The sequence below is a fragment of the Streptopelia decaocto genome, assembly GCF_964273445.1.
Source record: "Streptopelia decaocto genome assembly, chromosome: 4".
Taxonomy (NCBI): Eukaryota; Metazoa; Chordata; class Aves; order Columbiformes; family Columbidae; genus Streptopelia; species Streptopelia decaocto.
The window spans coordinates 44,376,253-44,399,116 of NC_138658.1; the positions used below are offsets into that span (position 1 = coordinate 44,376,253).

A 22,864-nucleotide genomic window follows, 5' to 3' on the forward strand; every position below is an offset into this window, starting at 1 on the left:
TGAAATAGTTTGCCTTCTTTCCATCTTGCTAATCAAACTGGCTAATGACCTGCAGCAGTGGTTTATTCCTCCGTTCTTTGACCTAGAGAGGGAAAGAACCTGTGTTTGTGAGCAATATTTTTTCTAGGCCTGCATAATGGTATCTGGCAGAACATTATTGTCAGTTGAAGGGATGGGGGTTGGTAACTTCAGTGAATAATACAACTCTCAAAGGTGTGTTCAGGATCTGTTTGTGGCAGTGTGTGTGTGTGATACTCATTTTGTCTTCTGGGTAGACTATTTTAAAATCTTCTTTGCTTTGAAGACTCAACATCATACTCAGCTTTTTGAAGGGAGTGAAGAATAAATAGTGTGTACAAGCATTAAAAGAGGGAACGGGGAAGCAAGAAGTCCACAAGTCATAAGCAGAAGGTACCTGCCCTGTATGTATTGTATTAGGTGGGTACAGCTAGGGATTGTTCAGCTGTTTTTTGGTGTAGGAATGCTTGTGAACAAATATGAATTAAATGCATAAGCACCTGGTTAGTAAAGTACTATATGTTTTTGCATTTCACCATTCAACTACCTTACACCAAATGGGAAAAAAAAAAACAACCCAACAGAAACAACAACAAAAAAAACAGATAAAAGAAAAATGCATCAGTAATTAGTTCCTTTTGCCTTCAGTTTTGCAAGATTAAATACTTCACTCATAATGCCATAGCTCCAGTGGTGTTTATGTGCTGGTATAGTTATCTGAACATGTGGTCATCCACATGTTAATTTACTTTTAGGAGAACGTATTGTATACATAGTACAAAAAAATCTTTATATAAACTTAATAACTGTAATCTCCCTGTTGCCACAATGATTCCAGATTTGTGGAAGAGCCAAACAATGAAAATCCATTTAATTTGGGAAGCCAAGAATTGAAGAAAAAAAAAATTGCTCCCTTTCTCTCTCCCTTTGTGAAAAACATAACACATAAGACCACTGAACAGGAATGAAAGTAGAACTGTCCAGAGACAAAAACTATCACTTCAGTTACTAAACCACACGCACCATCTTTTTATGGTATGTTACTATCTGTTTCTCTTCAAGATGTTCTCCTTTTGTGTCCATTTGTTGGATTTGTTTATGTAAATAGTGCACACCTGCTCTTGCTTTCTGTGGTCTAGTACATGGTGTTTGGATTTATTGTAGCTCTATGGTATGTGTTCGTTGTTTCAGAAGGGAATTGAAATCCGTTACTTAAAAGTCACTGCTAAAGCAGCAGTACCTGCTTGCAGTCCTTTTCTTGGGATCGTTTCTTTACCCTCTCTGTGATCCAGTTAAAATTTGTCTTTCTTCCCTCTTTGCACTGTTCTCAAAATTTAACCTGGCTGTATGAAAGGGAATGTTGAAAAGGAGCTGTAGTTCCAGGCATCTTATTTGGGTTTCTCATGCCTTCAATTTAGTTTTGTTGATTTCTTTCTGATACAAAGTGGCTTCAGGGCCACAAAGCTCTTTGATGTACTTTTTTGAACACAGTTTTGTATATGTTTAGCTGATTGCTTAATTAGTGCTTCAGCAACGTGTAGGTGAAGAAAATAATAGTGTCTAGATAGGCAGCATATAGAAATGTAGGCCATTCACTAAAATGTTTATTGCAAAGTTTCCTCCATACATTTATATTTGAAAAATTTGTAGGTTAATCTTTTTACTATACATCATCCTTTTGTATTTACATTGCTTTATTATAATTCAGTTGTTACTCTCCCATTTCTCATAGAGCCTTGTGATCCTGTTGTCTTGTCTTTTCTGGGAGACAGTAGTATGATGACTGTAAAGCTATAATTTCTTCAACCTTGTTATGTCTCTTCCTCAAGAATAGGGAAGAACCCTCTGGCCTAATAATTTAAACCTTTTTTTTAGGAAATAATTTTATGGCTGGCATCTTGCTCTGCATGTGTTGTATGTACGTGACTCAAGGCAGATAGGTTCATTTTTCATTCTTTTAGTGATCTTCACGTTGGGGTTAAGAAATGAAGAAACACTAAGTATTTGGTAATAAATATTTACTCTAGTGGGAGTCAAGCTCAGCTGTGGGAAAGTGAGTGGGAGTACTCTTGATCAACTTCAAAGAGACTTGAATAGAGTTCTTTATGCTGTGCTGAAAAAAAGGGAGTTTTTTAAGTTCTCAATTCTGTAAGCACTTACAATGTGAGTTCCGTGCTGTTGATTTCTGTGGACCTGTTCATGGAAGTGAATAACTTGGGTGAAGATGTGCTATGTGGTGGGTTCAGACTTCAGAATAGCGAGGTATGTGCCTTTTCCATTTTGCTTGAACTGGCTACTAAAGAATCCATCTTTCCAAATGTGAAGCTGTGCTTTGTCCCAGATTTTGTTTGTGTAACCCTTCTGGGACTTGAAAGGTGAAGACTTTCTGATAAAAGTCAGATGTCTCAGCAAGAGCATTTGAAATCTGCTAAGAACTGCAAAGCAAGGTGTGCAGTTTACATCCCCTCAGTGAAGGGTGCTTTCAACGTAGTCTTCCTGTACATGAGAGCTCTGATTGCAAGGTGTATCTGGGCAGTCTTCTGCATAAAGCTATGTGTTTCTTCCTGTGCTCTTTTATATTTTCATTGGAAAGAGAAGGGAAGAAGGGTGTACAGGCAACTCATAACACTGTTTTACTTAATAATTTAAGTACTTGCAGGCATTAATAATGTTGGGAAGTAGTTTCCATTGATAGTGGGAATCGAATGACACCTTGAAATTGTACATTATGCTATTGTCAGGTATTTTTCAGCACTTCTCAGGAGCTGTTTTAGGTTAAGGTTACTTGTGGTGGAGGAGGACAGCAAAATGCAGACAAGAAAAAGGCACGGCAACCCAATTGTAAATCTGCAAAAATGTATGTCTCAAAGGGGATTTTCATGTTTCAAGTATCAGTGGACTTGCTCATATGGAAGATAGACCGGGTTAGAACATGTGTCACCTTTTTAAATTCAAGCTTGCTCCCTATGCGGCTTTTAGCTTGTGTGGTCGTAGGGGAGATGGCTTTGACTCATACAATGAGCCATGTTAACAAGTTAGTGGGAAGGGGATGGAAAACGCATTTTCCCACATTTCCAGTGTGAGTTGTTTCTCTGCCAAAAAAGCTGGCAGAAGAGAGTTTTCTTTTCAGCATAGTGTTTTGACTCTGATTCAAAGCAAAAACTCTGAATGATAGAGAGTTGGGTTATCAACTTCATTTACATAATGCAAAATCTGAGGATTAGTTTATTAGATTTAAGGACTGCATTTAAAATTCAGATTAAATGCGTGGTTCTCTTTATAGTGAATGATCTACCTAGTCTGTCTTGTAGTACTAACAGAAAAGTAATAAATGTGTGTTTTGCCAGCAAAAAGGGTAAGCTTATTGTAATGTCCTGGCTTTAGTTTCTTATGACTAACAGTAGCCAACAGTTTTGAGTATTTATTGAAAACTCAGCTCCTGACATATTTGGTCACTCTCATTCTCTTCTGTTCAGTAGCTCTCTGTTTTCAGAAATAGTTTACTCTTTCTGGCTCTGAGGGAGACAAATGTGACCGTGTTTTATGTTTTTAAAGGCTTGCTCTGTCCTTGATCATGAACTCTTTATGAATCTGACATTAATGGGAGGGCATGGGTAAGTCTTTTCTCATTGGATCATGTAATCGTTGAAATCTCTGGGTCCTGGAAGATAGTACTGTTTTTTATTTAAACCATAGGAGGATGAGTAGTGAGATTATTGGAAGTGTTCCGAGTGATTCAGATGAGATGACAACTTAACCTAGGCTGAGAATTTGCCATGGTATCCAAGCAGAGTGCTCTGCTCTTTTTGATGAACATAAGGGAAGCGGAGAGAAAGGACACCCAGTTTTATTTTCCTTCATTCTTGGACTTTTCACACCGATGGAACTTGTGGAGGTAAACTGGCAGCAGCCCCAGCAGCTGTAGGGAGTGGAAGATTTGCCAACTGTGGGCAACAGTTTCAAGGGTGATGCAAAGCAGTTCTTGAGGTGATGAGCAGTTTGAAGCAGCTGTGAGGGAGACAGGAAAATTCCTAACTTGCAGTCTTGGATCTTTACGCCTTAGTAAGCCTTCAAAAGTGTTTATGGGATCTTTATCAACCGAAAGCCAAGCATGCTTCATGGTCTGTCTCATTCTCTGCTCCATTACGGAGTATTTAGAGCTCCGATATTGCAGGATTTTTACTGTTACTGCTGCCAGTCATTACAGTCTCTGCTTGCTGCTCTTCTGTTGTGCTTGTTTTAGATCCTCATGGGCTTGCAACCAAATAGTCTGATCTACTGCCATTCTTTTAATTTATCACTTGTTTCTGGATTAAAAAGGAGAGGATGTGTTTAAGTTTTGTTTTTAACAGAACTGAGAGTCTAATACTTCTGGTTTTAGTGTTATTTCTTACATAGGCTTGTTAACAGCTTCTGATGATGTGGGTGAGTTAACTATTAGGCAGGTCTTGAAATTAAAATAATCAACAGATATTATAGCATTGCCTTCCAATTTCAGGAATATTTAAAAATTTTAAGGTAATGTTGCATGAATCTCAAATGCTCAGTTCAGTGGGGGGCCTGCAACACTTTGGGGCCTGTAGTCTGGACGTTTCTCCTACAGTTTATTTTTAGAGATCTGTGGAATATCTGTTATCCTTATGGATTTATAACCTTTTTCAGAAATGAAGTTCTGTGAGGACTGTATGTGTTGATTACCTGCGGGTGTGACTTTGAAGTGATAACTTTATTCTCACAGGAGACTGATCTCAGGAAATGAAATGTTTTTCAGGCTCAGTGTCTCACTTATTTGTCCCATAACTCCTTAGAGATGAGCAGACTTAGTTTTCCGTGCAGTTTTTTGTCCATCATGTATATTTAGAGTTTTATTGTCTTGTCATGCAACCTTTTCTGTTTCTTTCTATTGTATCCGGTGTCGTCTTCAGCTCTGCATTGTATTGTGCTTGACATTTAGTTTTCTCAACATTGTGGTAGATTGAGATTTTATATTTTGGTGTGGATCAGGCTACTTTTACATTTGTAGGGACTGCTCCTCGCTTTTCTAAAGTGTTTTATGACAGACAATGTATCTAGGGAGCCAGTTTACTTCTGATAACAGAGCCATGGCCAGTCAGTAAGGAAGACAGATGGTGGGCTCAGGGGGCTCTTACTGTCCAAGTCTCTGGCAGGGGAGTCCTAAAGGCAGAACCAAAACCTCTGTAGCAAGGTAAAGAGTGAAAGCCTCTTACATTCAAGATATGCTTTGGGATTGAAAGTACTGTACACACGTAGCAGAAACATTTTGAAAAAAAAAATCTGATCATGTTCCTTACTGCCAGGTCTTGGTTTGTCATGCTCTGCAAAGGAGAGCAGCAAAATTTACCCAAGAAAAAGGCAGTTATGCCTTTATACACTATATAATTTCCCAAGCTGCCACCTTGTTAAATGATTAAAAAAAATTGTATAGTTGTAAGGGGAACAAGTTTCTGTTGTGTCCATGGGAGAGTTATATGACCAGTAATTCTATATGATTTTTCCCCTCCTGAGCACAGTGAAAGAGAACAAGTTTAATTCTGCATGTTTTGCAATGCTCTGTTAAAGATAGAACACCCTACGTTTGTAGGGTGAAAAGTCATGGGGGGAGGGGGGGGATAGCAATAGGCAAGGCAGGAGTTCCTCTCTGGTCATCAAGCTGAGCCTCTGCAGCTGAGAAATGAGCCTGTGCAGATTTTTCTGGCTTGGCAGCAATTCAGTTTTCATAGCATATGGCTCCTTTGGCCTTGAAGTGTAGACCATAGGTTCTTCTCTGTTTCTAACAGAAGAGGAGAGTGTAGAGATGCTCAGTAGGGTGGGGCTGTGCATGTACCCTGAGAATTCATATAGGCCTTTTGATGGTGACATTAAAGATCCCAGCAGAGAATAATGCTGTATTTCTTGCTGAGCAGAAATTGAAATGCTTAATTTCAAATTATTTCTTAGCTGTACTGACCGGAATGGAAGTATTACCTGAGAAAAGTTTCATTTTCATATTCTTATCTGTCTAGTATTATATGAAATCTCGAGTGAAGGAAGTTCTGCCCTGAATATAAAGTTTCTATACCACCACAGTTTTGTCAGTTTTGATTGTGGTACATTGAAGATAGAAGATCCCTATATAATGAACACAGTTTACATGTTCCAGAAGCTACTGTGTTAGTGGAAATAAGATACGCTGATCTAATAAAAATGTTATTGAGATAATGATTCTTAACATAATAGGATTAACATACTTTAAGTATGTTGATTCTTTTTAAATGGGTAGTTATGGTATCCCTTAATATGTGTACGTTAATGTTTAACGTGACAAATACATACATGCTTTGTAATCTAAAATAGTACTATAGGTATTAATTAAAAATACTAACTCTTCTGTGAATAGAAGACTTATTTTTGCATCATAATTTGAACTAATATTTAAGACTATAAGAAAACCTCTATCCAGATCAGTTACAGCTGAATTCGTGGAGAGTTCAGTGGAGTTTTATTTGAAGCTGTGACTCTATCATCCAATTCCAATCTGAAGTCAATGTATGTTTTACAAAGAAAAGAAGTAAGTTAATAGGGCAGCAGTAGGTGGAGCGAGTGGCTGTGAGGAACTGGATGGTTCTTGTATGCTGAATTAGATGTTGTCTTTGCCTTTTAGATCAGTGAATAAACTGAGCATCTCATGCACAATGCCCATTTATATTGTGGGGTCTGTCCTGAGCTCTGTTCTAGTTTTATTGTAATTGAGTTAATGTAATAGAAATAATTGCTAATTTTTCTCTGCTTCTGGCTTTAATGGCATAGCAGAGTAAGTCTGTGTGTGGCGTGCCTGTAACATGTGCCTGGCTTTCTGCTGTTACGTTTTAAGAATTGCATTTGATGACTGAGTGTTGCAGATGGATTTCTTGATGGTGGAAGGTATTCCTGTGTTCTCCATGCTTTAACGTTTATTCAGTGTAGTTGCTGAAACACCTTAATTTATCATTTAACATTTATTGTTTTATTCAGAACTAATTTTAAATTACTTAAATCGTTTAAACTAATAAATGGCATTAACTTCATTTTTGCTTCTGTTGGAGGTTGAACCTAAGACAAAATTTCAGGCTCAATGCCAGCCTTGACTTTTTTTTTCCTGGGTCTTTCAGACTGTTGTTGTCTGCATCTGAAATAATTCTCAAAAGTATCAAACAATGGCTGTTAGTTAGAATTCTCCAGGAAATGCACACATCCTCTTTTTTTTCAGCCTATAAACAAAGTCAAAACTGGGGAAAACTTCAGCTGTTCCAGGAAACAGGCCTCCCTGTTAGCAACTTCATTCTTTGCATGTGCCTTCCAAATGTGCTCCACCCTGCTCTTTCAAGTCATTTTGTCAAGCTTTATTGAAGTTTCAGCCTGGTTTCTGACATTCTTCAACAATAAACTCTGCAGAGTGAAGCCCATTTTTTGGGAGCTGTGATAGAGCAAGTCAGGACTAATGGGAACATACTAGGCTTCAATCAGTATGAAAGAACATCTAAGCTAGAGAAGCTGCAGCTTTGGCTGTTAAATCCATTTATGAACATTTTTGGCTCAGTCAGGGTTATGCCAACTGTTTCATGAAATGTAGCACCATTTTCCTTTAGATGAGCAACATGAAGAAAAATGTGAAAATATTCAAATCTAGGCTTTCTAGCTGAACCTGTTCTCTGCATACACCCTCCATCTGACTTGAGGCAGGGGTGGGAAGAAAATCTTACAGTGAAATCTGTTGGAGTTTTCATTCTGTTGTTAGAGCTGAGTTTGGACTGTGAATTTCCTGAAATCTTTCGGTTATCACAGGTGCTGGTAAACCCATGTTACCAAGTTGTTACTGTTGGGTTTAAGGTGTTTGTTGCCGTCTGTAATCAAACTCAGTGGTGCCTGCTTATTTAGTTAATTCATCATTATTGTTGTCACAGAAACAGAATGTTTTAAAAGCAGATATAAGCTAACAAGAGTTAAGACTTCATTCTGCTGAATGCAAGTTTGTAAGGCTGAAAGAGGAGTTTGATAAGCAGGCAATTTAAGATCTGGTCCATTATCAGTCACTAAATTAAGTTCACAGTTCTCTGAGGTATCTTCAAGAATTACAGAATAGTTCAGGTTAGAAGGAATGTCTGGAGGGGATCTAGTCCACCTTGCTGCCCAGAGTGGGTCCAACTAGGTAAGGTGGGTTAGGGCTTTCTCCGGTCAAGTTTTGAATATCTCCAAGGATGGAGACTCCACAGCCTCTCAGCCCACCCGTTCTGGGATTTGACCAGCTTCATAATTAAAGTAGTTTTGCCTCTTGTCCTGTGCATCTGCAAGAACAGCCAGGTGCCCTTTTCTCTGTACCCTCTTGTTTGGTAGTAGGAGACATCAGTAGGGTCTTCTCTGAATTGTTTTTTCTTATGCCTGAACTAACCCAACCAAGATCACTCCAATGCATTTAAAAATTCCCATTTATTCAAACGTTAGAGTCTCATCTGTTCTTGAAAGTTTGTTTTTAAACAAAGTTGAAATATTGTTTTTAAACAAGGTTTATTTCTTGTTCTGCAATTCTCTCTCAGTTTCTTCATGGTCTTGTATGCAATATCGGTATGAGTATGGAAAATTTCTCAGAAAATACGGTATACTGTTTATGTTCCTTTGCTCTTCAGTAATTACATTTGCGCAGCAGCAAAATCATCATTGCCAGTGGTGGTGTTCACTTCTTACCTTTTATATTCTTTTTGATCACTTGTCTTACTTGAAGTTTCCCGTGCCAAACATGGATGCTACTCCTTTTTTTTTACAAAAAGCTGGTGCTTTTTCAAAGTCAAACATACCAACTATAAAGGATGCTGTCAGTGAAATATAGTCTTGCAAGCTGAAATGTGAGTTTGTATTTTTGTATTTAAGAGGCAGCATTTCACTGAGGCAATAGTCTGTCATGTTCTTAACATGAGTGTTCAAGATTGAAACATAAAAGGATTGTTTCCTGCTTTGTGGAACTGTGTAGATTGGATTGTAGTGTGGTGATGTAGAGAGAGCTACTTGCAACCATGGATCCCCTCTGAAAGCATTTGTTTTGTATTCCCTCAGTTGATAAGAAGTCCTGAACAGAGGCAGGTAGTGAGGTGAAGCAGAGTTCAGCATTTATAATTTTCTTATCCCAGCTTGTGCTTCAACAAGTTTGGAAAGGACTAATTTGGGTAGTGTTTTGTGAAAGCGCTTACTGATGTTTAGGTCATACAAAACCACTCCTGCAAACGAGGTGCAAACGGGAACTGTTGATGCCCAAGTTAGGGGCTTGAGGTTACCGACCTCTCTGAAGATATGAATGGATTTAACAGAAAGTTTAGTCTTGTAGGATACGTACAGTAGCATGGGGGTTAAGGAAGATGGAGTGTGTTGAGCATAGAGCTTCAGTCAGGATTGTGGCCTCATGTTCAGGAGCTCTTTCTTCACAGAAAGACCTGAGTGACTTTGCTTAATAGGACTTTCTGAATCCCTTGCCCCTCCCCAAATGTATTTGGGATGTTTAATGTCTCTGTGAGTCTCTCTCTTCTCTTTTTAAGTCGGAGTGGTTATGAATCATCCAATTTCCTGCTGCAAATAAAGCAGAGAAATCCTGCAGTAATTGTGTGACTAGCATTAACACAGCTTTGTGTGGAGGAAGCACGGCAACATTAGCAGTCAGAGGTGATGTACTGGAGCATTGCAAATATTGTTATTAGGTGTTCTTCTAAACAGCAAAAATACTTTCTGCAGCCATTTAGGTGGGTACGGCTTTAGCTTTTACCAGCATCGTGTTCAAATGAAAGGGGCCATGAAAATCTGTAGTGGTTTACTATTCAGATAATGCTCTGGTTTTACTCCTCCTCAACTATCATTCTGGTAGTAAAAGCAGGCTGCAAATGGAGGCAAACACGCTGAAATCTTGCTGCTCTTGCCATTGATAGTGTTGTCAAGATGGGAAGAAAATGGTTAGAAGACCACAGCCATGGTAGTGACTGGAATAAGTCTAGGAGATGTTGATGCACTCGCCCCAAAGTCGTAACAAAATAAGTGTGGGTGGAAAGGGGGCACTCAAGGCCTGCAAAGTATCTGTGGCAATGCTGTGTGGTAGGGGCGTGCGAGTCTGAACAGCTTTATTTTGCTGTTGTGGTAGTCCTTAAACTCCTTCCGTGTCTCGTTAGATGTGCTTTACCAGACTCCATGTGCATGTATCTGCAGTAGTGGGAAAACATGTTACACCAAAATGCACCGAGTATTAGCCTGCAAATTGGCTGACATAATGGCATACTACCTGTAAAAGCATTAAAGAGTGGGGTTTTTTTTTAAATCCCCCTTACAGTTTAAACTGTGTTCTTGTTCTCTATTTGGTGAACGTTGGATGTTTCTGAAGCTTGGTCTCCTCACCAAGGAGACTCTGAGCTCCCATCAAGGGGAGCAAAGTAAGCAGAGTGGCACTGGGGACAATTTCTATTTCTGATTTGAACTACACTCCTTTCTGTGTAAGGACAGCATGAATCGCTGGTCTTTGTTTACACCCTGAAAAACGTTTCTCGGTCTACCCACCTCTTTGAACACTATAAGAGCTAATACTTCAAAATAGACAGATGTTTCTACAATACAGCAGCATAAAATGCAGCGGCCAGAAACGTCTTTGAAAGGAGAAAGCCCAAAAGAATGTGAATGAAAATTACTGTAGGAGACTGAAGGGTTTTGCTTTTATTTTAAAAGTGGTTTATGACACTAAATGAAGTCCATCATCACAGTTGGCTATGAAGTTGTTCTGTTTGCTATTGAGCTGTCTATTGAAGATCCTATAAAGCTGTGAAAATACTGAATGGAAGAGTTCCAGTTGTTTTATTAAATGCATGTCCTGTTCTCAGTGCATTGAATTGCAAATGGATAACAGCTCACTTCTTCCAAAAAGCCCAAACTTGAGATAATTGAGCAAGTTGTACAGTGTACAATATATGACAATGGGTATTAATATGTGCTTAATGAATAATATATAATAATCTCATGGACAGTTGACGCTCATCTGTTTTAATCATACGGGGTGACAATGTTTGTATGAAATCCAAATGATATAGTACTCTCACCTTGAATTCCAGTTTTACTTCTTTTGTCATTTTTGATTTATTCCTTCTTCTTATGATGAATGTTCTCTTTGCATTTCAGAATAATCGGTCTGATTCAGTCCAGTCAAAGAGAGTGGTCATTTCTCACAACATGGATAAAGCACTGAAAGAAGGTGAGTCTTAACTTGAACAAAATAGCATTAGATTCTGAATATCTCTTGTCCTCTTAGCAAACTGCACAAGATTCCAGGATATTAGAATATGACCGTGACTTCTTCCTTGATATAAAAGTGCAAGGTCTTTGTCTTCACGGGAGGTCCGCTGTAGTAGGTAATATGATGTTGTTTTTGCAGTGTAACTGGTATCTAGTTATTGTAGTGTCTGTGTTTTACAGAAATACATTAGAGTCCTTAGTACTTGCGCACAAACCAAAAGGGAAGCTTTTCAAAGATTCTTCCGATCAATCCTGTAGACTCTTGCAAACAGTCTTTGCATTTAGTGTAATTCTTGCCATGAAAACTGAATCTAAAATCAGCGTTTGTATTTCTGGCTGATACAGTCTATGAAATCTGTGGATCACCAGTACAGTCATTGGGATTTAGATTGTAAAATGTGACCTACGATCATATGGATTTAAAATATCCTGTTTACAATTCTTTAAAATAAAGAGTAACTACTACCACACACATCTTTTAACCGACTCCTGATAGTACAGAATGTTGTAGAACTTTGGATAGTGTCAGAATTTAAAGCAAAAAAGTGTTGTTTTATTACTTTGAAAGTTATGCTAGGTTGGAACTTAAAGATGATTTGGGGGGAAGATCTAGCTTGTATATTAAAAGAAGAAAACACATGAAGAGTTGTGTACTATAGCTTTTAAAATATATTTATAAAATTTGATGCTGTTTCAGTCTTTTTGTAAATATTCTATCTAATTTTTAATATTTTTTTCCTTTAAGATTTCTTTGCAGCACTATTACATTTTTTTTTTCACATCTGGAGAGTATGTATGAAAATTAATGTTGCTTTAAACAGGTTGGTTGTCTTGTGAAAACTTTGTGGGATGTGTGATGTTTTTAAAGTTACTTTTATGAATAACTGTTAGCAGGATATGTAGCTTAGAACACTTTATATACTATGTCATGTTTCTGTGAAGGTGAACTGTTGTATCATAATATGTTTTTAGGCAGCATTTTCATCTGGAATCAGTCAGATTATAGGATTCCTGATGATGTGAAAAAGGAAAGTAGTATCTAAACATTACACATATGAAATGAGCACAGCCAAGTTATTTGCTGTATTCTCTCACGTGCGTACTTTACATTTCGGGTAGCATGCTTTGGAATTTGAAATGAAGCCTTGGCATAGTCGGCACAGAATTCGAGGGAGTGGATTATTTGGAGACAGACAACAAGTATTGTGAAATACTGTGGGAAAAGTAGTTGTGTTATGCTTCCCTCCTGTTACGTGCACGTAGGACTAACTCGTGTTTGTAAAAAATACAGAGCCGTCTTCTCCTGAGGTATTTATCCTGCAGATCATTCACTTGGATGCATGAGTCCATCCTTGCTCAGTAATGCTGAAAGTAAGTTACCAGTATTGAAGGGATTCATTTTTGAGTTGAGGATCTTCTGTTGTGACAACTTACTTGCCTCTCTCCTATTTCTTTTCAGAGTAGCCTTTACTTTCCATTCTCACTCTGAATATTGGAGAGCAAACCTGTCAGATTTGGTTGTATTCCTTCCAGACTGTAGTGAGTAACAAAGCCAGCTTCTCCTCCATTATGCAGTTTCACAAGGATGAGACTGTACTTCTCACTCTACCACATGTAGACTTGAGCAAACTTTTTGGTTTTGGAAAGTGTCCAAGTCAACTTAAGTTTTAGATACTGAGTAGCAAAAATAAATGATTTTTTTTTTTTTTTTTTTTTTAATTAGAGTAAAATGATTGGTCTGCCTGAAAATAGACGTGTTCCTTGTCCTGTGGCAGCTCAGACATTTGGAGTTGTCTTCACATTATAAATGATTTTTACAAGTTTTACAAGTTCATGGTTAAATAAAACTTTATTACTAACGATATAAAAAATACTGTCTGCATTTCTGTTTCATTATCGCCATACTCTAATGCTAATCAATCCTAAACTGATGAGGATTAAAGTATTTGTAGATACAAGAAGTTTTAGCCAGCTTCTTGCTGTCTAGATCTAATAGGCTGTTCAATAAAATGTTTTTAAAAGTCTCATTTGTTTAGTTCAGAGACTTTCAGTTCTCCTGAGGTTTTAATCTTGGGGACCAGTTCAGACTCCTACCACCACTTTAGGTTTTGAGTAATGTTGTCAGGTTATCACAGTTGATGGGGTTTGGCAGTGTTTTTTTTTAAAATCAGATTTTATTTACATTACCTTAGAGATGAAAGGTAACATTTTCAGAGGAGCCAGCATCACCTAATTTCAGAAATGCTATGGCTGGTTATGAAGAGACAGCCCTTTGGTTAATACTGTTAGTTTGGTTAATACTGTTAGTTGCTGACTCCCAAATTGCCTGCTGGCTGGTCCCCCAGTCATGCCATGCTTTTGCTGGTGTTACAGCCAGTCTGTGGGGACTTTTCTCTCTGAGTTTAGACTGTCTTTCCTGAGGTTCTGTGGTGTGTCTCGCTTGACTAGCTGTCACGAGTTTTACTGCATTTTTCCTGATGTTCTCATGACAGTCCGTTAATGTGGATGGAAGGACAGAGATGAGTGATCATCCTTAGTTTTAATTGAAGGAGTTGAGCTTGTTTCCATTGCAACCATCAGTCTTGTTTCAATAAATTTAAAAATGTTACGGTGCTTATATAGTTTTCCTGTGATGGTCATTGGCTGATAATAGTTGCTCGTATTTTGGACAGCTGGCAAAAGCCGGTGTGACAGAGTTGCTGGGAATTTTCTTTCTACTATACAATGTTGGTCACCAAGCACCACCAAGAAGGAAATTGTGTTTATGTGGGTTTACAGCTCAGTTCTCAACTTCTTTCCTGTTTCCCATTGTCAAGAGAGTAATACAAAAGGACGGTGCTACAGAGTGCTACTTCATTGTTAATTACAGTGTACTAGCATAAGCTGTAGATACAAGGCGAGGGAAAGCTGTGGATTGGCCCTGCTACTGTGTGGTGTGTTTTACTAAATCTAAATACTCAAAACCAGAACAAGTGTAACGGTATAAAGAGGTTTTCTGTGTTGAATATGGCAGAAAGAACAGGTGTTTTAGTTTTAAACCCCTGAGTCCCTTTTTCAGTACTTGGGTGACTAACACTGAAATGTTGGGGATTTTTCAGTATTTTTTCATGCTTTTTCTTGATAAATTGATTTGATTCTTGTTTGCCATTCATTTATCTTATGCAAAAAAAAAAAAAAAGACCCACTTTAACAAATACTTCTAGCCTTTTAATGCTTCCTGTTGCTTATGTAATAACTTCATGTTTTCAGCCCATGTCATATGGTGGTAGTTTAGGATTGTGTCCCTTCAGAGAGCCTGTGCTTGGTCAGACCTGTGCTGCTGTTGCTCAGCACACGGTTTGGGCTGAGGGCTGTAGCTGTCAGGGTTACCTGCTGTGTGTGTAGCCAGTCTCCCAGGAACTGGATTTCATTCTTAATTTTTATTGTCCCATATTGTCTGGTCTTTTTATTATTATTCACGGTCAGACTTGGTCTCTACTGCTTTAGTAGTGCCAGGAAGACTGGTCTCTGTATTGCTTACCTGCTTTACGGGATCATTTACAAGTAAGTAAAACATCATGGGCCGTAGCATGGATCCCAGCAGAACTCCACTGGTGAAATTCTTCTGCTGTGAAAACTGACTGTTTATTCATATCCTGTGTTTCCTAGCTCTTAAAATATTTAATGCCAGAGAGCCACCTCATCTTTCACAGTGGCTTATCTTTCTTCAACCCTGTGTTGAGGTGACCTTGTTGGAAATATTTTGGGAATTTAATTAGATTGTACCTGTGGATCAGATCTTGCCTGTCTGTGTTCTAGTTGACCCTTTAGAAGAACTCAGGGATTTAAGGCAGGACTTGCCTTTACAGGAGTTTTTTCCCTGTCTCGTTTCCCAACTTAAGATCCACACACTGACATTTAGAAAAAAAAGAATGCAGCAGCTTCTGCCCCTGTTTGAAAAGCTGTCTTTTTTTTTTTTACCCACACACAGTTCTCCAAAAATGAGTTGAGTCCAAAATATGAGGAAGATTTAATTTGAATTCATGTTCTCTCTGCTACTGGGTTTCAAACATGTGGAGCTAAGACCTTTTGGCCAAGGGTACATGGGCAGAACTATTTGAACAGAAATCTGCCTGATATTTTAATGTGTTTCCTAGATCTTTTTAACACATTTTTTTCTCTTATTTTACGTGTTTACATGTTTTTCCTGCGCATTCATAATGATTATTAAAGAAGCAAATGTCAAGAAAGTTTTAATTAAAAATAAATGGTGTGGAATGTGAGACTGTCAGGGTCTAATCCCTTTGCACAGGGGCTGTCCATCTATGCACAATGATAACCTCTGGTCAGTTAAACATGTCTGTTTTGTAGAGTTTGAATAATTTTGTAAAATGCAAGTAAAAGAAGTGCTAGTGTTTTTTCAAGCACAAACTTTAACAAGAGAACTGAAATGTATAAATCACTGTTGCTGGTGACTGGGGCAGGTTCCCATTCACTGAAGTCCAGGCATTTGCACAGCATTTTTTCATTCATGGTCCAAATAAAGATTTAGTGAGCATGGGAAACTTCAATAAATAAAGTTAATGTTAAGTATAAAACCTCATCTTGATTTGTGTTGTGTAGCTAAAACATAATAAAATCTAAAATACAATTAAGTGAATAATGGCCTTTATATCTTCAAATTTAGAAATCGATGTATTGGAAATGATAGAGCTCCATCTTCAGAGAGTAATTTTTAGGGACTTCAACATAGTGGCTTTAATACTTGAGGTAGATTTTCTGAGGACGAAAATAAGGCACTTGTTGGGTTTTTGTTGATGGTGGTTTTGTGTTTTTTGGTTTTTTTTGTTTTTAAATTGAATTGGCTTTTGGCAGGGTGGGGTAAGCGGTAGCTGTAACATATAACTAAGCATTTAACTTTACTTCTGTAGAACTGTTCCTTGTCAGGTACGTAACACTGGTTTAGTCTGTCATATTTTTCTGTTGAATTTTTCTTGAAAGTATTTTTCTTTTGGGTATAGCTTATGATAACAGTATCATGCATGTAAAATCTAGTGCTGTAGTAGCACAGGATTACAATAATACTTCTTGACTGGTGGTTTCCTGATCCAGCACTTTACACAATTCATATTAATGTTGCATTTCTATTTTATGGATTGCAATGCTTGCTGTTGTGGATTAACTCAAGCCAGTGTTGTTGCTACACCTTCACTTCTGTTGTTCTTGTAGTCACAGGAGAGTTTTGGATTTGACCATAACTTAATGTAATGGTTCTGGTATCTCTGGTGCTTTCAGAAAAAGGTATTTACTTCTTGTTTGAAACTTGGAAGTCTGTGCCTGCATTTGCAGAGGGAGAATATTTCTAATCTGTTTTTTTAATTGTGCTCTGTGAAAATGGGTAGGTATTTAGTCCTTGTTGCTCAGATTCCTGTGTTATTTTTCATAAAGTTGGGTAATGAATCTTAGCAGCATAAAACCTGTCTAAAGTGACGGTCTGTAAATGGCAGGTTTGAAGCCATTCTGACCCACTGGCTCTTGGGGTGCTGCTGAACCTCTGAATGAATGAATGAATGTGGAAGAAGAGGGGGTAGCAGTTGCTGTAGACCTAGTAGAGTTAGGAACGAAGGAAGGGTCTGGAGGGGTGTCCTCGCTAACCTCAGTACAAGCATGGCTCTCTACTCCCAACACTCTCTCAGTTTACAATCTTTTAAGAGTAATGGAGGAGGCTCAGCTTCATGTTCGTGCAGAAGTGACTTTTAATCAGCTTATAACAACTGGGGACTTGGATCTTCTGAACTAATTTAGAAAACCCAGTAGAAGTTTCTACAGTTCTGCACCAGACGCATTGTTGTTTCTGCACCTGGTTTGATCCGAATAATTTGTTTCGTGTTTGTAGCAGCTGAGCTAGTGGTAGTAAGCTATTGTCCTGAAAGTGTGTTCTGCTTTTCTTTTTATTCCTTTTTTGCCTTCTGAGCAGTTGTTTTCAATGTTTTAGAGAACATACAGTGTAAAAATAATGAGAGTAGATTTATGAGCAGATTTCTCCACTGAAGGAAGCAAGCTGTGCTCTATAAAATTCTTACATTTATTTTCTGTATTTCTTTAGAGTGTTGAAAGAGGCACCAGATGCATTGATAGGCATGAAACCAAAGCAGCAGCAGCGCATCATTGCCAGGATGACACACGTGGCTGAGGCAGTGTCTGCTTAGTGTCTGTGGCTTGTGTCCTTTTAAAATTTCATATTTTTTTTTTTTTTTTTTAAGTCATAAAAGCTATCTTTTGAGCATACATTCTGGGCACTAAAGTACGCAATTTTTATAGAGAACTGTCGTGATGCAGGAAGGGCAACAAGGCTCAAAAGTGACAAGGGAACTGTAGAAAGCATATAAAGCAAGAGAGTTATAAAAGGCAGGTGCAGGAAAATATGATTTAAAGTGGGATAATCCATTGAAGCTGTTGAAAGTGTGTAAATGGCAGCGAGAAACACAAATGAAGTCTGTCATAATTGCATGGCTTAATTTTTGGTGATGATAGGTGATCTTTTGTCTCTAGTTTGATACTGCCGCTAGATTTCATGGCTCTTTTATGTTGATGCAGCTAGATGAAGAACCGTACCATCACCTTGCTGAGTCTGAGCAGGAGTCTTCCCATCGTAATAGGTCTTGCTCCAGGTATTTCAACTGAGAGTATAGTAAAGTTGCAAGAGTTGAACTGTCATGGTATTTTACTAATTAGCATTGTTATGTGTTTGAATGTTGTATTTTACCAGAGCACAGAGACTTAACATTGGATGTGATTGTGATTATGGAGTGAACGAGGAACAGAACTCATTTTAGAGAGGAGTTGCCTAAAAATGCAGTTTTAAATTAAGGGTTGGTGGGAGTAGATCTGTATTCTGGAAGAGAATGTGGTCTAAGGGGTTGAGATGGAAGTTTTACTCTTGTACTCTTGTTTTGTAGAGTCTATCCAATGGATATCCTTAGGTCTATACCATGACTTGGCTTCTTAGGCAAAAGATGCCATTGAAATATGCTACTTTGCACCCTTGCAAAGGGTAGAGTGTTTGTAAGGAAATCTGAAAAAGCCATTGTTTACCAGTGATGATGGTAACAAATACCGCAATGCACTGTGTTGTGAATGCGCTTGAGAAATTATGGGTCTCTTACACAGTAGATAAAAGGGAAGAATCTGTGCTGTGATCAGCTTTCCACAGCATTTCAGGTGTTGCAACAGAAGAGAGTAACCAAGCTGTAAGGAAAAGGTGGTTGCAGAAGGACCTGGGGACAGCTGTGGAAAAATAGATAATTAAAATGTGTTTTGTGATGGGAGACTTTAGATAAGTAATAAACTTCAGTTTTAAAATGCTGTTCCCATTTGCTTTTCAGTGCATCAAGGGATTATTTCTCAGCTTGCTTATCAGAAAACCACTACCTTTGTAACTGTTTTTATCACTTTGTATTATTTGTGCTGAGAGTTTTTCAATAAAATATGATTTTAGAAAAGTAATGAAATTGGATATGTTTCAACATTGGAAGTACCCATCCTGCAGTGTGGCTCTGCATATTTTTTCTCTTCTGGATCAGAAAAAACTTCTATTTATTTATTTAATTAATAATTAATTTAAAAGCCTTGAAATGACTTAGCAAAAGGCATTTAACTCTCTATTTCAGCATACTCGATGAAGTGACTCAGTTTCTTTCTTTATAAACCCGAGGAAGTTCATTTATGAAGCACTTGACTAGAAACTTTTATAAATTTTAGCCTTTTCTTTCAAAATGTTTTATTGGATGACGTCTGCTGGTATTTCAGGCAGGCAAAAGTATTCAGCCTAAGTTGTTCTGCTGTCAGTATGTTATTAGTTCACTGTTGCAGTGCCAGGGAGCTTTTTATAGTTTGCTAAGCTGCCAAACAAACTACCTCTATCAAAGTGGGAAGTAAGAACTAGTGGAGTCACACGATTACTTTGCACCACAGGCTCACACTGACAAATGAGATGTACTTTTGATACAAAAAGTCTGAAATCAGAATGTCTAGTAAAGAAGCTGTTCGGATCATCAGGCACATGCCTTATTTTCCCCTTCCTTGTTCAGTTATCCCTCTGGTAGATGCAAACTGACCCTTCTACTCCAACTTTTTCCCCATCTTGTTGTAACTGCTAAACATGGCTCATGCATGCCCCCTGAGCACCTCCTGCTCCCTCCTAGACCTCCTGGGACATCTGCTATAGTGAAACCTCAATAAAACTGGCAGCAGACAAATGTCAAAAATAAAAGTCAGAATGGCAGAAGGTGGTGTTGCCATGGGACTTGTAATTATGGTAATCTTGGTTATTGCTTGTAGATATGGTTTGGAATACCTCGTAATTTTTGAAGTTTGTGCTGTTTTACTAATCCACTTGTTCTTTCTTATCTCTAGCTCTTCTGATCCTATAATGTACTTTCTGCAGTGTTCATCAGTACTGTATATGACTTTTTTAAATCAAAAAATTGTACCACCTCCCCCTTTAACTGTGAGTTTGGAGTAGAGACTGTTGAATTCCTATGAAAAAAGGCTGTTTTCAGTCTGCAACAGCCTAGCCACAGTCAGATTATATGATAGTTTGTATAACCAAATCCACTGTTGAGAGACAGGTATTAGTTTGAGGTTAGTATATAGCTAGTAACCTGACTGAGCAAATCCACTTACAGGCTTTGCTTTGCAAAGTGACCTACAGTAACCTGTTAGGTGCAGATTTCTGGAACTTTGCTAACCTTACTTTCTTTGGCAAGAACTTAAAACCCAGAGAAGAAGATTTGAAATCTATTACTCATCTAATTTTTGAGGAGAAGAGTGGATGGCTATGTTTTTCCTATCTTGATGTGCCGCCTTCTTTTGCAGTTTTTGCTATTTATTGTTTTGTTTCTCCTTTCAGTGTTTGACCACAGCTATAGAGATTACATCCTGTCCTGGTATGGGCACCTCAGCAGAGATGAAGGGCGGCTGTACCAGCTGCTATCTGAAGACTTCTGGGAGGTTGCCAAGCAGCTGCGACAGAGGCTGAGTCACATTGATGTAGTTAAAGTTGTCTGCAATGATGTAGTGAAAGCTTTACTCTCACACTTCTGTGACCTTAAAGGAGCCAATGCCAGGTAAAACCAAAACTCTGCCTTTCATTGGAATTTTCTGCTTCTCTCTTTGCTTTCAGATGTGCTGTATCAAAGCAATGAAAAGTGTAACGCCTTTGTAGGCAACTGATAAAGAAAGAAGTTCAGGCTTATGACCAGTTTTAGAGATCAAGCAGGCTTCAGGGCATCTATAAGACCTGTGGAAGGAAACACTTGTCATCCTTTTTTCAGAGTTCGGATTCGCTGCTGTTCCATTTCGTCCTTGAATCCTTTGCTCATGGTAGGAGGTGTGTGAGTAGTTCCTGCAAGCAGTGTGGACCTACAAGGGAATGGAGACGTGCTGTCAGCACTGTCAACAAACAAGAAGATAGTTATTTGCACCTTTCCAAAAATAGCACCAAGGTTAATTCCATTCCGTTTCCCATTTCTTCTACCTCCGGGAGGCAAAGCCTTGTGGTATTTGTAAGTGGCCTGTCCTGCAGTAACAAGATTTTTCTACTGGAGAAAAATGCTGGCTAGACTTTCTTTCTCTGTTTAGGTTATCTTGCTAATTCCATGAATTTCCTTTTGGCAAGGCTTTCTTTGTCCACTTAAAAAGGTCAGCCATCCACTAAATGCTAGAGTTGCATACAAATTGTATTAATAATTGCAAATGGGAACTCTTAGCCTGTGCATTTCCCACATCTGAATGCACAATTTGTGTGTAACTGTGCATAGAATTTTGGCTTGTGTCTGCACTTACCTGCATTTCATTTATTCTAATTGAAATACACTTGGGTCATTCAGATTTAGACTATACATTTTATGCTATGAAGTTGTTTTGCCTGCAGTTAGGTCCACATATTTTAGCACTCCTTCAGTGAAAAAAGATCAGCAGTTTTCTGTCAGTGACCAGTCTGTGTATTGCCATTCACACTTCTTTGCGTTCTGGAGCAGAAAATAGAGTTAATGTATTTGAAGTAGATGCCAGCTTTATGTAAACTAATGAGTAGGAAATAAACACAAAAAGTAAACTAAAGGGTATATTAAAGAAAAGAGGAAATTAAAGTGTATGCACATTGCAATAGATTTTGCATTGACTTTCAGATATTACTTTCTTTCAGCCCTGAAATGTGCTAGAAATCTCTTGGTCAGGTAAAGCTCTTAACTGTGCTCCATGATTTTTAAGCATTTTACTTGCACTTTTATGGCAGTAAAGTGTTTGCTTTTGGCAAGAGTTTGGTTTCAACAGTTAAAGGATGAGGATGGTATGTTTTGGGTTTTTTTTAAGTATAAATGTTATCCTGTTTGAAGCTGGGGCTGTAGAATCTACTGTTGTAGAATTATTGATTATTATTCATGCTGATTCTTGATGAGGTTCTTTATCTACTGAGAATTATGACCGCTTCTTCCAGGTCTTTGTTGAATTGTTATGTCTGCTGTATAGAACTAAAATAAATTCTCTTGGGTATTTCCCAATTAACTTTTTCATTTTGGCATGGTAAATGCACCTTAGTCAATGCTGGATGAGGCAGACTGTATTAACATGGTAATGAAGAATCCTATTAAGAATTAATGTGATAGTATGTTCAAAAAAAAACCACAACAAAGCACCACCACCAAAGCAAAAAGCCAAAACAAACCCAACCAAAAATGCCCCCACAACCAAACCTCAATAAACTGCAGAGCAGTAATTGCAGAGGTGGTATAGGTTGAAACTGGACCTGTTGACTGTTTTTTCACAAGCTGCAAGGCTGTGAATTCACAAGGAGACAGGTCTGGTTTTAAGATGCGTAACAGCAGATGAGCAGCATGATGCAAAATGTGATGCACTAGTATATCCTCAAGCTGCTCATCCAGACTTGCTCCAAAAGTCCAGGAAGCTTTATGAAAATTGCACAGGGCTCACCTTTTCTTGGCAGATGGAGAGAGGGCTTAAATGCGATGTGTGCGCTATGGCAAAGTCAGCAGAAACGTGATGTTGTGCTCATATGCTACAGATTGAATTTGTACTGCCAGATGATCTCAGCATGCATGTAATAAACCTGGAAGCACAGCCAAAGACCGTGATACTGTTTTCTTCTTAAGGGAATTTGTGGTTTTAAGAATAATTTGAGTTTTGTACTAAATTGCCTACTACTGTCGCATTTGCTGTGCTAGAACCTGCTGACGTTTTAAGCTATAGACTGAGGACTACAAAGTATGTCACTTCTGGTTTGGAAGATAGAGTTTCTTGGAAATCCTTCAATTCATTCCTATATTGCTACAGTTCAAACACAGAAGAGTCTTCTTCCTGAGGTAGGGAACGCAGAGATCTTGTTAACAGAAAACAAAGGTAGATTGAAATTTTAAAGATGGTAGTACATTTAATTTTGCGTTAATGTATTTCCCTCTGTCTCTAATAATGAATCAAGCTAGTTTTGGATAATAAATGTACTGGAAGAGAGACTGTAATCAGAGCACGGTATCTTTCCTGTTGTGTTGCCTGTTGGAGC

General features: G+C 38.2%; 1 protein-coding gene across 2 annotated transcripts in view; it reads left to right on the forward strand.

Moving 5' to 3' along the window:
- SNX25 (sorting nexin 25) overlaps nucleotides 1–22,864 on the forward strand; it is an 84,383-nt gene that overhangs the window by 1,851 nt on the left and 59,668 nt on the right. For both annotated transcript variants that reach the window (XM_082052031.1, XM_082052032.1), the window contains exons 2-3: nucleotides 11,194–11,266; nucleotides 20,198–20,414. In XM_082052031.1, the coding sequence (XP_081908157.1) occupies nucleotides 11,194–11,266; nucleotides 20,198–20,414 (290 nt within the window). The remainder of the gene's footprint in view (nucleotides 1–11,193; nucleotides 11,267–20,197; nucleotides 20,415–22,864) is intronic.